At 37.4% G+C, this 16,282-nt stretch overlaps 1 protein-coding gene across 10 annotated transcripts in view; it reads right to left on the bottom strand.

Moving 5' to 3' along the window:
- The window catches only part of YAF2 (YY1 associated factor 2), a 78,943-nt gene that overhangs the window by 50,641 nt on the left and 12,020 nt on the right, over window positions 1–16,282 (bottom strand). For 2 of the 10 annotated variants that reach the window (XR_001882137.1, XR_001882142.1), the window contains exons 2-3: window positions 4,134–4,205; window positions 3,941–4,040 (exon numbers count right to left, since the gene is read on the bottom strand). The exons of 1 other annotated variant lie outside the window; for it this stretch is intronic. Coding sequence is in view for 3 of the 9 variants with exons in the window: in XM_017855510.1 (XP_017710999.1) it covers window positions 4,134–4,266 (133 nt within the window). In the remaining 6 variants the exon portion in view is untranslated. Of the gene's footprint in view, window positions 1–3,940; window positions 4,041–4,133; window positions 4,267–6,828; window positions 6,935–7,326; window positions 7,361–9,894; window positions 10,028–16,282 lie in introns of all 10 variants that reach the window. 7 more of the 10 variants (XR_001882138.1, XR_001882139.1, XR_001882135.1 and 4 more) reach the window with 6 other exon arrangements.

The raw sequence follows: 16,282 nt of genomic DNA, 5'->3' as shown, positions 1-16,282 counted from the left end.
AACTGGACGCGGTGGTGCGCACCTGTAGACCTAGCACTCGCAAGGCTGAGACTAGTGAATCGCTTGAACCCAGGAGGCGGAGGTTGCAGTGAGCCAAGATCACGCCACTCCACTCCAGGCTGGGAGACAGAGTAAGACTCTGTACTAAAAAAAAAAAGAAAGAAAAAAAAAGTAACTGACAAATTTTAAGCTAAAACACCTTAGGCAAAATGGTCTTTGAAAAGTTCTCCATTATAAAGCTCTTCTTTAATGACAAAAGATAAAAAAAAAAAAAAAAAAAAGTCGATCTTGTTGGATCTCTGGCTGCTCTCTACCAGAATGTATTTGCCCGTTATCCCACTGTGCCTACCTGCTTCAAGGCATGAAAAGTTCTATTATTCCCATTTTAGAATTAGAGAAACTGAAGCACAAAGTTCTTTTAAAACACTTTCTCCCCAACTTTTTTCAAAATTTCAAAGCCATAGAAAAGTTCAAAGTACAATGACCCATATACCTTCTACCTAGATTCAAAATTGTGAACATTTACAACTTTCGCTTTACCTTTTTTTCCTCTCTCTCCATATACATGCACACACCATACCCAAATTTCCACACATTTTTTTTTCTGAACCCACTCCTGAGCCCAACATGATACTTCACTTGGAATATTTCAATATATTTCTCCATATTTCAATAACACTCTCAATATAATGACCATATCATTCACACTAAAGAAACTAAGAGATTGAACAGAATTGTACAAAGACATGCAGCAGTAGATTCAAAACTAGTATTTAAGTCATCTGACTAAATGTTCTTTATCTTGGCTTGTCTAATGATTGGACAAACTGCTTTCTGATGATTATTTAGAAGAGGCAATCTGTCAAAGAGCACTTCCTTCCTTCATTTCTGGAAAAAAAGCAATAATCTAAGATATTCAAACTGCAAAAATCAAGGATACTGTATTTCCACTTTGTTTTCTAACACTAAATCTTTAAGGGAAGCCACTCTATGCTCTCAAAACTATACACTTCTTTTATATGCCACAAGATAAATTATTATCATATTAAATAATTAGAATTTCACTATACCAGCTTTTAAAGGGAAAAATTGTTTTTAAGAAAAAAATACAGTACAAATAAGATTGATGAGGCAAATGAATCTGCTTCACAGATTAAAAAAACTGGTAAGTGTAGGCTGGGCGCAGTGGCTCACACCTGTAATCCCAGCACTTTGGGAGGCTGAGGCGGGCAGATCACAAGGTCAGGAGATCAAGACCATCCTGGCTAACACGGTGAAACCCTGTCTCTACTAAAATTACAAAAATTAGCTGGGCGTGGTGGCGGGCGCCTGTAGTCCCAGCTACTCGGGAGGCTGAGGCAGGAGAATGGCGTGAACCCAGGAGGTGGAGCTTGCAGTGAGCCGAGATCACGCCACTGCACTCCAGCCTGGGCGACAGAGCAAGACTCCGTCTCGAACAAAACAAAACAAAACAAATAGACAAAAAACTGGTGGGTGTATTCGTGAATCTATAAGAAAAGCTAATGTTTCAGTGGGGATGATTTAATCTCAGTCACTGATGTTAGGAACTAGTAAGATAAACCATAAATATCTTTAAAAAAAATCTTTAAAAAAAGGCAAACTATGTTTGCTCTCAAAGAACCTAAAACTCAGTTTAAGAGTTGCATATTTTATTACACAACATACCTGTGTAAAAAATAAAATAATAAAATTTTTTAAAAAGAGCTGTATATTTTTTAAAAATAGCAATATGGCCAGGCGTTGTGGCTCATGCCTGTAATCCTAGCACTTTGGGAGGCCAAGGCGGGCAGATCACTTGAGGTCAGAAGTTCAAAACCTGGCCAACATGGTGAAATCCTGTCTCTACTAAAAATACAAAAAAGTTAGGCAGGCATGGGGGCAGATGCTTGTAATCCCAGCTACTTGGGAGGCTGAGGCAAGGGAAATGCTTGAACCTGGGAGCAACTGTGAGCGAAGATCACACCACTGCAATCTAGCCTGGGCAACAGAGTAAGACTCTGTCTCAAAAAATAAAAAATAAAAATTACATTAAATAAATTAAAATTAAAATTAAAAAATGGCAATACAACCTAAAGCTAATATTTAAGGGCTAAACTGTATCATTCAGCTAACCATAACCACAAAAACGTTTAAGATCAATCTACAGCCAAATACTAGCCAATAAGGGTATTAACTGGGTGCTGCTAAGGCACTGTATTAAGTAAATTCCATGAATTAATACAATCTTACAGACATCCCACTTTTCTACTGAAGAATTGGAGATAACAAAGATACTAGCATAAAAGGACTGATAAAAGGGGTAAGACTTGCCTCAACTTTAAAGTACAGAAATAAGAACAGAGAGAAGTTTACCTGAAGAAAGTCAGAAACCACAAACCAAGTGTAAATATAACTATCCAGGTAAGAATAAACAAAAGTTTCAAACTGAAGAAATTAAGGCTGGATAAACAGGATGGAATTGGTATAGTAGCAGGCCTCAAGTACCCAGAAAACGGATGAAAGTTTTGTAAAACAGCTATAAGCAGGACACTACTACAAGCTCTTTATATTTAAAATGCCTTTTTAGAAATAGTAACCCTAGTAATAATGCAAAATGAGTGGGAGAAAAATGAGAACCAAGAAACTAATTATATACTAACATTTACAAATATCAATTCAGTAAGTTATTTGGTACCTGAGGAAATCAGAGAGCTCAAAATGAACCAATTCTGCTACACTTCACATCAAGTCTTTTCATTACAAATAAGGAAGTGGTAAATATAATTGCAACATATCCTATATTATTTTCAAATATATTTTCAATGAAGTTCAAGATACATTGAAAACTGTCATTAAGAAGTGCTAGTCAAAAAAAAAAAAAAATAGTGCTAGTCAGGCCAGGAGTGGTGGCTCACACCTGTAATCCCAACACTTTGGGAGGCCAAGGTGGGCAGATCATTTGAGCTCGTAAGTTCCAGACCAGCCTGGGCAACATGGCAACACGCCATCTCTATAAAAAACAAAAAAATTAGTTGAGCATGGTGGTGTGCAACTGTAGTCCCAGCTACTCAGGAGGCTGAAGTGGGAGGCTGGCTTATGCGTAAGAGGTAGAAATTGCAGTAGGCCAAGATCACACCACTGCACTCTAGCCTGGGCGGTAAGAGCCAGATTTGTCTCAAAAGAAAAAAAGTGCTAGTCAATTAAACTATCCTTGCTGGTTAGTACTACTGTGCCAAAAGAAATTCACCAAATATGATATCTCCATAAATTTTACCGTGTAAATATTTACGTCAAAAAAGCAATATCATAAAGAAATGTATAAAAGAATTCAACGTTTAGCTTCCCTATATTGCTTTAGAACAACTATACCATTTACCAAAAGGCAGTAAATGTGTAATTTTTTTTGAGACGGAGTTTTACTCTTGTTGTCCAGGCCGGAGTGCAATGGCACAAGCTCGGCCCACCGCAACCTCCGCCTCCCAGGTTCAAGCAATTCTCCTGCCTCAGCCTCCCGACCAGCTGGGATTACAGGCATGCACCACCACGCCCGGCTAATTTTCTATTTTTTGTAGAGACGGAGTTTCTCCATGTTAGTCAGGCTGTTCTTGAACTCCCGACCTCAGGTGATCCACCCACCTTGGCCTCCGAAAGTACTGGGATTAGAAGCGTGAGTCACCAATCCTGGCCAAGTAAATGTATACTCTTTTAGAAGCAGCTATTATGTAAATAAGATACTTTAAAATTAATGTCAAACTTTTCACTCATACACCCATTAATAGCTCAGTATTTACTGTCCATACAATACTTTCCACAATCCACATCAAACATACAAAAAGAAGCTATCCCAAATGACTTCCTTTCTTTTCAATTAAATTCCTTCTCAAGGGACAAAATTTGTGGGAAAAAAAAATCTCAAGTTTGTGAAAACTAGATTACTTACCAGTAACTTGAGTTATCCTATTGGGTCTTTTCCCTCACAGATCCACCTCTCTTGCCCTTCTGTCCAGCATGAGAATCTTCCTGATGGGCATCCACTGGAACTGAGGGGGCATGCAGTACAGACGTATATGTAAGAAAGTTTGGGGGAGGGGATTTGGGAGATGCTAGAGACATGCTTCAGTGCACTTGCTTACCTTCCTGAAATTGGAAATTTCAACGGTTCCTTGGTCTTCGAGGCACTCACAATAACTTCAAACAATGTGGATCTGTGGAGATTACCCAATAGGAGAACTCCAGTTACTGGTAAGTGATCCAGCTTTTTCTTCTCTATCAGAATAAGAAGATTATTTCATTTTATTTGATATTATAATTAAACGTAGAACTCCAGGGGAAAGTGTAAATTCACTAGATAACTATATATGCATATATCAAAGTAAATATGGAAACAATTTGCTAAATATAATGTCAAGGGAAACTTCTGACATTATCAGAAACATAAGGAAAAGAAAATCATTAGAATGGTTTCATTTTAAAATGTCTACTATATGGCTGCTATATTTTAATATACAAAAATATCAGCCACCAGGCTATTTCATTTTGCTAAAACAATATCATTATATTTTATATTAGTACAAGAATAATTAGTTGGTCAAAATCTATCGTTTCTTAACTAGCCATTGTCATTAACATCCACTAGATTTTTGGTATGGAAGCCACCATGGTGGACTAACAATATGTCAGAATTCCGATAAAATGCATTGATACAATTCCCATTTTATCACTCAAATCTTTAACCAGGCCAGGCCTGGTGGCTCATGCCTGTAATCCCAGCACTTTGGGAGGCTGAGGCAAGAAGATCACCTGAGATCAGGAGTTCGAGACCAACCTGGCCAATACGGCAAAACCTCATCTGTACTGAAAATACTAAAATTAGACGGACAGGGTGGTGCACGACTGTAATCCCAGCTACTTGGGTGGCTGAGGCACGAGAACTGCTTGAACCTGGGAAGCAGAGGTTGCAGTGAGCGGAGATCGTGCCACTGCATTTCAGCCTGGATGACAGAGCGAGACTCTGTCTCAAAAAAAAAAAGAAAAGAAGAAAGAAAGTCGTCCGGGCGCAGTGGCTCATGCCTGTAATCCCAGCACTTTTGGAGGACAAGGCAGATGGATCACCTGAGGTTGGGAGTTCGAGACCAGCCTGACCAACATGGTAAAACCCCATCTCTACTAGAAATACAAAAAGTAGCCAGGCGTGGTGGCATGCGCCTGTAATCCCAGCTACTCGGGAGGCTGAGACAGAAGAATTGCTTGAACTCAGGACGTGGAGGTTGCAACGAGCCAAGTCATGTCATTGCACTCCAGCCTGGGCAACAGAGGGAGACTCTGTCTCCAAAAAAAAAAAAAAAAAAAAGTCAGCTGGGCACGGTGGCTCACGCCTGTGATCCCAGCACTTTGGGAGGCCGAGGTGAGCGGATCACCTGAGGTTAGGAGTTCAAGACCAGCCTGACTAACATGGTGAAACCCCATCTCTACTAAAATATAAAATTAGCCAGGCATAGTGGCAGGTGCCTAAAATCCCAGCTACTCAGGAGGCTCAGGCAGGAGAATAGCTTGAACCCAGGAGGCGGAGGTTGCAGTTAGCCAAGATTGTGCTTGGGAAACACAGCAAGATTTCATCTCAAAAATAAAAGTCTTTAACCATGAGTCACCTATTAACACACCAACCACAAACACATAAACGTATGCCAATCATTGATATTAATAATGTTAATTTTAAATACTTGTACAAAAGAAATATAGCAAATTTTAAAGAAACTTTTAAAATAATTGCCTAAAATGGCCATCATTGAAATAAAAACTATTTCTATTCAAAAGAAAAAAATCCCTCCAAAAGAAATTTCTTCAAGCTCATATGAAGATATTATATTACCTTTAACTGAATACATATTAATCAATATAAATTCATCATATTCATTTTAAGGTGCCACAGCAGTGATGACTTCTAACACTAGTAACTACACTAGCAGGTACTAGCTACAGATACATTTTAATACCCTTTACCATCATGCTTCTAAATAATCACCTCCTTCCTTCAAGAAACTTATGATTTCATGATTCTTCATTCTATGGAAACAAAGAAAGTGTATAGCTTTTCCTTTAAGAATAGTCTGGTAACTAACTGACCACTGAATAAATGAAAGAAAACAAAAACAAAAAAAAGGGATAAAATGGTCTGTAAAATCATTCTACAAAATCAAATTCAAAATGTAATTCTAATGAAAATCTTATATTTCAATCCTGTTATGAGGTCATATTTGTATTTGTTAGGGCTGACAACACACCTGTCAAGATTGTCAAGATCTGTGCTAGATTCTTACTTAAATTTAAGATACCAATTGCCTTGGGTAAATGCAAGCATTTTTCTATAAATTTGAATTAAGTATAACAGTAATAAATTCATTCACTTTTAAATGACCCATTCAAACAGGGGTACTACACAGACCTCCATTTCTAATTGGAATAAATATCAGAAAAGGGTCATCTAAGTAACTTTTCTAGTTTTAGACTCCTAGTCACTGGAGTAAGTACACAGCACAATGGTCTTACATGTTTATAGTGATAAAACAGATCAAGGAGCAATAATGCAAATATTTTATTCTAATGGTATAAGCTAATATAAAAGATGTCATTAAGAGGCTTGGCACTGTGGCTCAGGCCTGTAATCCCAGCACTCTGGGAGTCCAAGGCGGGCCTTTCTCTCACTGTTCAGATATCTTGCTTTGGGGCGAACAAGCTGTCACGTTCTGAGCCTATAGAAAAGACAAGCCCACATAGCAATAAACTGATGTCTTTGGCCAACAGCCAGATGCCTGAGGCCTGACAACAGACCTGTGAGTTAATGTGGAAACAGGTGTTCTAAGGTCTGCTGACAACCACATGAGTGAGCTTGCAAATGGATCCTTCCTCAGTTGAGCCCTAAGATTACTGCAGGCTTCTGAGAGAAAAGGTGGGAAAAAGAACAAAATTCTATTATATTATTTAAATTAATCTGACCAGATTTTGAAGCCTTATATTACTTTTCAAGTCAATTCTTAATTGCCATCTCTAAAGTGAATAATTTCTGTATAAAACTGATTTTATAAAACAATGACAAATTTTTCTAACATCACAAATTTCAATTGTCTCAAGCCAACTTGAGTGGCTCCAAATGTCTCCTTTTCCTTTCTTAGGAAAAGTCATCCTTTTTTATTTCCATTGAATAAATAACTTTTTAAAATAGAAATTCCTCTTTTACATTTCAACATATTCATGCAAATCATTCTGCTTTAATAATTTCATTATCATTTTAAAAGTACATATAAAACCATAAGTACTGAAATGCCATACCTTAAAAAGTCTTCATTGTGTGTATATTAATGACCTTTTTATGGAAACATAAAAGTATTAGTAACAGTAAGGAACAAACTCATTCTCTTTTATCTAATCTCAAAATATTAATGCCCCATTATCTTTCACCTAATTAGAAGAATAGCCCAACTAGTCTTTCTATTTACACATTACCACAGGCTGCCAGTCCATTCTCCTTACAGAAGCCACAGAGCACTTCTACACTTAAATTCATTAAATGGCTTCTCGTTACACTTCCAATAAAATCTCAATGTCACATTATTTACGACTAAATTGTGATCTGGCATTTTACTCACTTGTTCACCTTCATCTGATGCCACTCACCCTCTGCCTCACTATCACTAGTCTCTACTCAATGTAAAACAAACTAACCAAAGGGCTTCCAACTTGCTATTAACCATAACTCTTTCACAAATACCTCCTCTTATCCCTTTTGATGAGATAGGGTTTGGCTTTTGCCTAGGCTGGAGTGCAGTGGCACAATCTCAGCTCACTGCAACCTCCCCTTCTTGGGCTCAAGCCATTCTCCTAACTCAGCCTTCCAAATAGCTGGGAAACCAGGCGCATGCTACCATGCCCTGCTAATTTTGTACTTTTGTAGAGACAGGGTTTTGCCACATTGCCCAGGCTGGTCTCGAACTCCTGAGCTCAAGTGATCCAATGGCCTCAGCCTCTCAAAGTGCTGGGATTACAGGTATGAGCCGCCATGCCCAGCCTCCTCTTATCCATCTGCTTTCTGATTAAATGCCACCCACTCACAGAAGCCTCTCCTCTTCACCTATTTCAAGTAATTCCTGTCATTACCACAGTTTGCAATGATTTTTTCTTTTTGTATTTTTTGTTTGCAACTTAAATTCCATGAGGGCTGGCCGGGCACAGTGGCTCACGCCTGTAATTCCAGCACTTTGGGAGGCTGAGGCAGGTGGATCACTTGAGGTCAAGAGTTCGAGACCAGCCTGGCCAACATGGTAAAACCCCTTCTCTACTAAAAATACAAAAATTAACCAGGTGTGGTGGCTGGCGCCTGCAGTCCCAGCTACTCAGGAAGCTGAGGCAGGAGAATTTGAACCTGGGAGGCAGATGTTGCAGTGAGCTGAGATGGCACCAATGCACTGCAGCCTGGGCAACAGACCATGACTCCTCCATCTTAAATAAATAAATTAAATTAATAAATAAACAAATTTCATGTGGGTAAGGAAGTGTCTTGTTCTCCTTTGTAACTCTATTACCTAGCCCAACACCTGCCTCAAAATAGCATTTTAATGTTTAATGGTTAATTAAAATATTTGTGAAATTCAAAAGTCACTCACTGATTTTTAGTTCTAGAGTCTTTCTAGATTCTATAGACTCTAGAATAAGAAAGAGTATTCCTTTCTTATTCTGCCTACGTTCTAAATAACTTTGCTATTCAGCACTCCTAAAACCTGAATCTTTAGGCATTGTAAATCATATGAAATCCACTGTAGGCTGCGTGCAATGGCTAACACCTGTAATTCCAGCATTTTGGGAGGCTGAGGTGGGAGGATCCCAAGAGCCCAGGAGTTCGAGACCATCCTAGACAACATAGTGAGACCTCATATATATAAAAAATTGAAATAAAAAAAAGAAAAAAAATCCAGTGTACTTCACAGATAGCTGTTACTTTATAGAACAAATGAAGTCTTAAAAGAAGTTCTATGATTTGCTTGGTTAACCAATCATTAAAGAGTGCTATGATTCATTCCTCCTAAAAACAGAAAATGAAGGTTTCTTGAAACCACACATATTCCCTCACAATTAAGTATGCAATCTCCCAGGAGTTTTCAAAGCTACCATACAGTGGCCGGGCGCAGTGGCTCACACCGGTAATCCTAGCACTTTGGGAGGCTGAGGCGGGCGGATCACCTGAGGTCAGGAGTTCAAGACAGCCTGGCCAACACGGCGAAACCCTGTCTCTACTAAAAACACCAAAAAAAAAAATTAGCCAGGCATGGTGGCGCCTGTAGTCCTAGCTACTTGGGAGGCTGAAGCAGGAGAATCACTTGAAACCAGGAGGCAGAGGTTGCAGTGAGCCGAGATCATGCCACTGCACTCCAGCAGCCTAGGCAACAGAGCGAGATTCCCTCTCAAAAAATAAATAAAGTTACTGTACATTTACTTACCACTTAAATTCCTGACACCAAGAAGGACCCAAAATTTTGGGATTTTTGTTGTTGTTAATTCTATCACATATTGTAGCTATAATCTAAAGTCATCATTAGAAGCATAGACTTAAAGATAGATATTACTAGATAATTATATCCTTGGGAAACAAAGTTATTACTAACATAATTTTACTCATCTTCCTATCTACCAATATTAACCTGCTTTATTTAGCCTATAAATATAAATCAGAATTATTGTAACATGAAAAGCTGAGGACAAGCACTATGCAGAATTATCTTGTTACAACTTAAAAATACAAATCTAAATGCCAGACTTACTAAAACAAATATTACATGGAAATTGAGAGAAAAATTAAGATTCTGTCTGATGAAAGTAAAAGCCATTGGACATGGCTGAACACACCCCCTCTTTTTGAAAATATCCTCTTCCTTCTGTTTCTGTATTGTTACACTCTCCCGGGTTTCTTACTCCCTATTGATTTTCTTTTCCTTCTCCATTTCTTTCTTCTTCTTTGTGGGATGCTCTTCTCCTATCACTGTAAAAAAATAAAGATGTTCCTCAAAAGTCTCTCCTAGGTCTCTTTTCTCATGGTATGCAATCTATTCCCTCCCTCATCTGTCTTATTCGCTCCTACAGCTTCAACTCAAATCATGTGTACTAATGACTATCAAATATGTATTTATAGCCCTTTCCTCCTTCCTAAGCCTTACCCAACATATCCAAACTGCTTCACAGATCTTCCCTCTCAGATTTTCCCCAGGCACCCCAAATTCAACAAATCTATAGGTAAACTATTACCTTCCCCTAAACCTGTCTTCCTATTTGCTATCTCAGTGAGAACACACACCAACTGCTTAAGCCAGAATCCTGAGATTCATCCTTGATACCTCCCCTTCACTACAACCCAACTTCTTCCCTCCCACAACCATATCCAATCAACCATCAAGTCCTACAGATCTCTCCTAAACACATCTATACATTCATTTCTCTCTCCTATCTGGCATTCCCCTTGTTCAGGACATTAGTGCCTCTTGCCTAGACTATCAAAATGGCTACCACTAAATGGTTTCTCTGCCTCTAGTTAAGATTCAGCAAGTAAGCAAGCATGACACAAGAGAGAATAAAATCTATCGGCTGTGGTTTCCATCATGCATTATATTGATGGTAAAAGAAAACATTTTTAAAACTGCTGATAATTGAACATGCAGGTAGCTTAGACTGACGTAAGTTCTTCTATCCAGTAAAATGGGTATAATTAAACATATTCCAACTAACTCACAAAATTATGAAATTACATAAATATTCCTTAAAAAAACAAGAAGTGGAAGCAGTTTAAAGCAGCAACAGAATCAGATATATAATAAAGGGCCTTTTGCAGTTCATTTAAGTATTATCAGTACCTACACAAGGCATTGTGATAGGCATTGAGAATTTTTAAAATATTATTACAATTATCCTTATTATAACTAAGAAATGTGCTAAATTCATTTCATCACTTATATTTAATTACGACCAAAAAACCACATGAATATGAATGTCAAGGAGGGAATTTAAACTGAAATGTGATAATGGATCAATGGTATGGCCCTCAGGAAGGAAAGAAACAAATACAAAATATTTTCAATACACTGTGTAAATACATCATCACTTTTAGCACACAATGCTTTAAGAGTAATTGAGAGGACATTCATTCTGACCTAGAGACAAGGGAATGCTTAGCCTTCAGAGATGAAGCCTGAATGATCATAAAGACCATGAAATTGTGGAGGATGGGGAAGTGGAGGGCCGAAGAAACAGCATAATACATAAAAGGGCACAGTGGCCTAAAACAAACCACGACCACGCTCAGACAATCCCAACCTTGAAAACAGATGTATTATTTAACTATGGAAAACAGTAAAAAATTCTGCTTTCACCTACTTAATTCTTAAGTCTATATATACTGCTTACTCCTATTACACTACCAAAGTACGTTCTAGACGTTAAAACTTACTGGTAAGGTCCAAATTTTTATGTGACAGTCTACATCAGGCCACTAGGAAACACACACATACACACACACACTGATGATTATCGATCTCATCAAGGCTTAGGTATTTCATGGTATTTCAGATTACTGCAGTTATAAAGCTGGGTGCACACAATTACCAACCACAGTGATACGCATTTATACATTTCCCTTTTTGACTTATGAATATGGTTTGCCTGCTTTTAACTGTTGTATCTGCATGACTGTTTAGTATACCTGAGTATCTATGCTTGCAAAAATGTTATTGCCTATTTTACTGCGTAAAATGACCTATGAATTGTTCTGTTTTATCTGTTTCTCAAATAAATCCCCTTTTAAAATCTATGTGTCTTTTAAAAAATGTATTATTTTTTCAAGAATACATTTTGGGATTTTGACCTTTTAGGATTGTGATTTGGGGATTTTAGACTTTAAGGATTTTGATTTTTCAGGATTTCAACATTTGAGATTATGGCATTCAGGACCGTATCTTTTGGGATTATGGTTGTCTCCCACAATAATCTTATTAAATGTTATCAAAATGTATTATTTGACAGCATTATGAATTTAACAAATGTTTCATCTGTAAGTTATAGTGCTCATTACTAATTTAATCAGTCGATTATGCAGCTCTGAGCCTTACTAATTTTGGTCCTTAAACAGAACAAATGTGTCTAAGAAGATGAGTAGGGGGAGAAAAGGAAAGATATAGGGAAGGAGGGAAAGAGAAAGGGCTTTCAAGAAAGAAAGCTTCAAATCTCTCCTGCCACCCTACAAAACTCACTAATAGCTCTTCTTTTTGAAATGTGAGGGTAGGTAGTCCAGTCACAATTAACCTAGCCTGAGATGAACAGAATTTGAGTGGTAAAACAGGGCAGTGATTTTCCACAAAAAAATGTTTTGCCAAACACATAAAATAAAAATTAAGAGAAATCCTAATAAAATATATAATAGTATAAATGATCTGGATGAAGTGAAGTGGGCAACCACAGAGCCCCACTTGCTTGCTCCCACTGAGCCAATTCCATGAAACCATAGGGATCCAGTCAACACAATTTGAAACCACTGGGCCCTCCTGAGGGAAAGTCAGGTCTCTCCTACCCCAAAAAGCTTGTTACTTGATTCTAACAGGCAAACCTCTCTCCTCTTTACCCTCTTATTTCCTGAAGCCCGCTCTTTCACAGGAGGCTTCCCAAAGATGTCCTTCGATGAGCTGGTTGAAGGAATGTACAGCTGTGTACGGATATTGGGAGCAGCGGTAAGAGATAGGAGGTATAACAGAGAAAGCATTTTTGGATATGAGAGTTCATTAAGCTCATTCAGAGAAGTATCTGCTAAACAGAAAGGGGGACCAGAGATATAGACACAGAGAGATGCCCACATACCCACATTCCTGTACACATATGCATGCCCAGGCACATACCTATACATACAACCCTGCCTGCACACACAAAAACGTGTGGGAAAAGCTCTTTGGAAAACGCAGCTCTAAGTGGGATGAAAACCTCAGACCCCTGTCCACCTCGTTATCTTATCTGGAAAAAAGAGAGCAGTGTTTCTCAAACTTTAATGTGCATATAAATAACCTAAAGATCCTATTAAAGTGCAGGTTCTGATTCAGTAAGTCCTCAGTGAGGCCTGAGATTGTACGTTTCTAACAAGCTCCCAGGTGATGCTAACGCCACTGGTCTATGGACCACACTCTGATAGCAAACTCCTACATAACAGCACATCTCCACATAATCTATATTAAAATTGAAAACAAAGTTCCCTGGTAAAATAAGACTCAGAACTGCTCAATTAAATAAGACAAAACAAACTGGAGCCTTCTCAGAGACTGGAGGACTTCTCAGAGACTTAGAGGACCAAGATGAGGAGAGAATGGTCATGAGAGGGCCCTAAAATGGTAAAAAGTCTACTTTTTTCCCATTCTTCCAATGAGAGATACCTCAAGTTTCACTTTTAAATGCTAATATCTATGCAAAACTACAGAGTGGAAACACAACATTTTAGAAGTAGCTAACTTCTGACTGGAATGATAATATGAAGATAATCATTACTATCTTCTTCCTTATACCTCCTTAAATCTTCAATGTATACATAATACTTCAATAATCACGAGAAAAAGAATTATTATCTTAAGGAAAAAATAAAATTCCATCCCCCCCACAACCCAGATTCTTTACATTAGCATTTAGAAAAATTACTTTATTCAGACTTACATAAAACATAAAAGATATTCTAGTAAAGGAAGAACTGTTGGTGAAGTAAATAAAAAATGAAGCAATCATAACATTTTAGAAGGTAGGCTAGAAATAAATATTAGTGCAGAGACTTGGGGCTCTAGGGGGACAAAAGATAAATAGCAAAAATGGATGGAACAAAGAAGAAAGAAGCCCAAAATCACTTTGCCTATTCCACGAATGCACCGAGAGCTTTACCTGTTGAGCAACTACCTCCCTGGCATAAAAATCATCTACTTGCTGCCATTCTGGGTTGACTGTCCCTAGTATATTCTATAAAACTAAAGTATAATGTTGTGCAAAGGAACCCTGATCAGACTATAAAACATGTAAAGACGAAATGGTTTAATTCATATGTCTAAAAATTGTCAGGGAGCTATACAAACTTTACACCATACATACACACACACCCAGTCATTCACACATTCACATATAATCAAAGTGATTATATTACTATCAGTGATTCTTAATATTTGTATCACAAATAAAAGAGAGAAATATACTTACTGGCATTTCTCCTGAGAAACACTATGGTATCAAAGAAGTGAGGATATACAGCAAAATAAAAGTTGTTATAAAAGACATAAAAATTAAGTTTGTTAACATCTGTACTTCAAAAATATTAGTAAATATAGGAAAAAAGTCATTTTATTCTTTATTCACCATACAATTAGCCTAGATTTTTAACATTTAGTGGTTGTTTTTAAGTTCTTATATTATTTATAAGTAGTAGGTCTAATGTTAGAAACTGTCAAGAGGTATACCACCAGATTTAGGTATAGGGAAAATAAGAAGAAGAAATCCTTAAGAAATTACTTGCTAGCAAATTTAATTAAATGCTACCACAGCAAGGTTATAAAAAGGGACTGGAGGCCGGGCATGGTGGCTCACACCTGTAATCTCAATACTTTGGGAGGCTGAGGCAGGAGGGGTGCTTGAGGCAAAGTTTGAGACCAGGCTGGGCAACATAGCAACACCTCATCTCTACAAAAAATTTTAAAATTACCTGGGTGTGATGGAGCATGCCTGTAGTCCTAGCTACTTGGGAGGCTGAGGCTTGAGCCCAGGAGTTTGAAGTTACAGTAAGCTATGATCGTACCACTACACTCTGGCCTGGGTGACAGAGCAAGACTCTGTCTCTTAAAAAAAATTTTTTTTAAGGGACTGGAAATTCAGATTTCTAAATCTCACACTGATCAACTATTGACCCAAGTCACAATACTTCTGGCCTGTTTTCTTATCTATCAAGAGGATATGAGGCTAGAGCCATGAGTTCCAACAAATAGAAAAGACCTCAACCAGCAGATTGCTAAATATTATGTTAGTTCCCCAAGTTCCACAATTAAGAATCCTCCAAACTTCGCTGAAAATCCCAACAAGAAGGTTTTGAAAACAATAGCAGTCTCAGTCCATTTCAAAAGTTTAATACAAGCCTCTCTACTCAAATCTCTCAAGATCTTCCCTCTGAAGATGCCGTTATCCGTCTATCATTAAGGTTTCAAGTAATAAAAACTTGTCTGGCTCAGGATGTGACTAAACACTCCAGAAACACTTCAAAGGTTCCTTTTAGCTCTAAACTTCCCAGTAATTCTGTAATTTCCCACAATAAACAATATTACAGAATGAAGTACACACACAATCTTTTAAAACATGATTATAAATCACAGCTCATGTAACAAAAGGTACAGTTTTAACAACCATGAAAGCCAATAAACAAAAAACTGTAGGTGTTCAACAAATATTTGTTAAATAAGTAATTATTCCAAGCTACAAAGATTTAAGGAAAACATACCTTAAAGGAAAAAAGACTAAGGTTTCACCAAATCCTTGAATGAAAACTTGATATTCCACAGAATGATAATCTTTCTACCAAGTATGTTGGCCCTATATCTAATCTTGAAGGAAAGAGAAATAAGTAAAAAAACCTTTCATTCAACTAGTATAGTTTTATAAACCTCTTTATTAAAGACAAAGGAGTGAAAAGATCAACCAGTAATCATACAACCCAGGTTTCAATCTAGGCTCTAACATTAATTCGCTGACTTAGTGGACCATCTTCCTCACCAGCCATACAGGGGACGGTTTGATGAGCAAATAGAAGGATATAGAGGAAAGCGCTCTCAATACAGTAAAGCACTTCACAAGTGTGCTTACATAAAAGGGCAGGATCGTTAAATTTATATATATTCAATACTTGAAAAATCATCCCAGGAATCATCTATATTGTAAATAAAATAATTTTATACTAGGGTTACATTATTAAGTTTAATATATGTTTCATAAGTTATCTATTTTATTGGTTATATTGGCAATGATCGCCAGCATGATATTCAGATTTTTTTTTTCTTTCAAAAGCATTGTTGAGAAGATTAAATGGTTTTAATTCTCATTGTTGAGAAGATTAAATGGTAAAGCCATTATCACAGTGGCTGACACACAATAAGTGCTCAGTAAATAGTGGCCATTACTGTTAAAGAATAAATGGTGGCTTGTAATTTATTGCTGCCAAATTCTTTTTTTTTTTTTTTTTTTTTTTTTT

Source organism: Rhinopithecus bieti, unplaced genomic scaffold, assembly GCF_001698545.2.
Source record: "Rhinopithecus bieti isolate Rb0 unplaced genomic scaffold, ASM169854v2 scaffold_1070, whole genome shotgun sequence".
Classification (NCBI taxonomy): Eukaryota; Metazoa; Chordata; class Mammalia; order Primates; family Cercopithecidae; genus Rhinopithecus; species Rhinopithecus bieti.
This window is presented reverse-complemented; position numbering and strand designations above follow the sequence as displayed.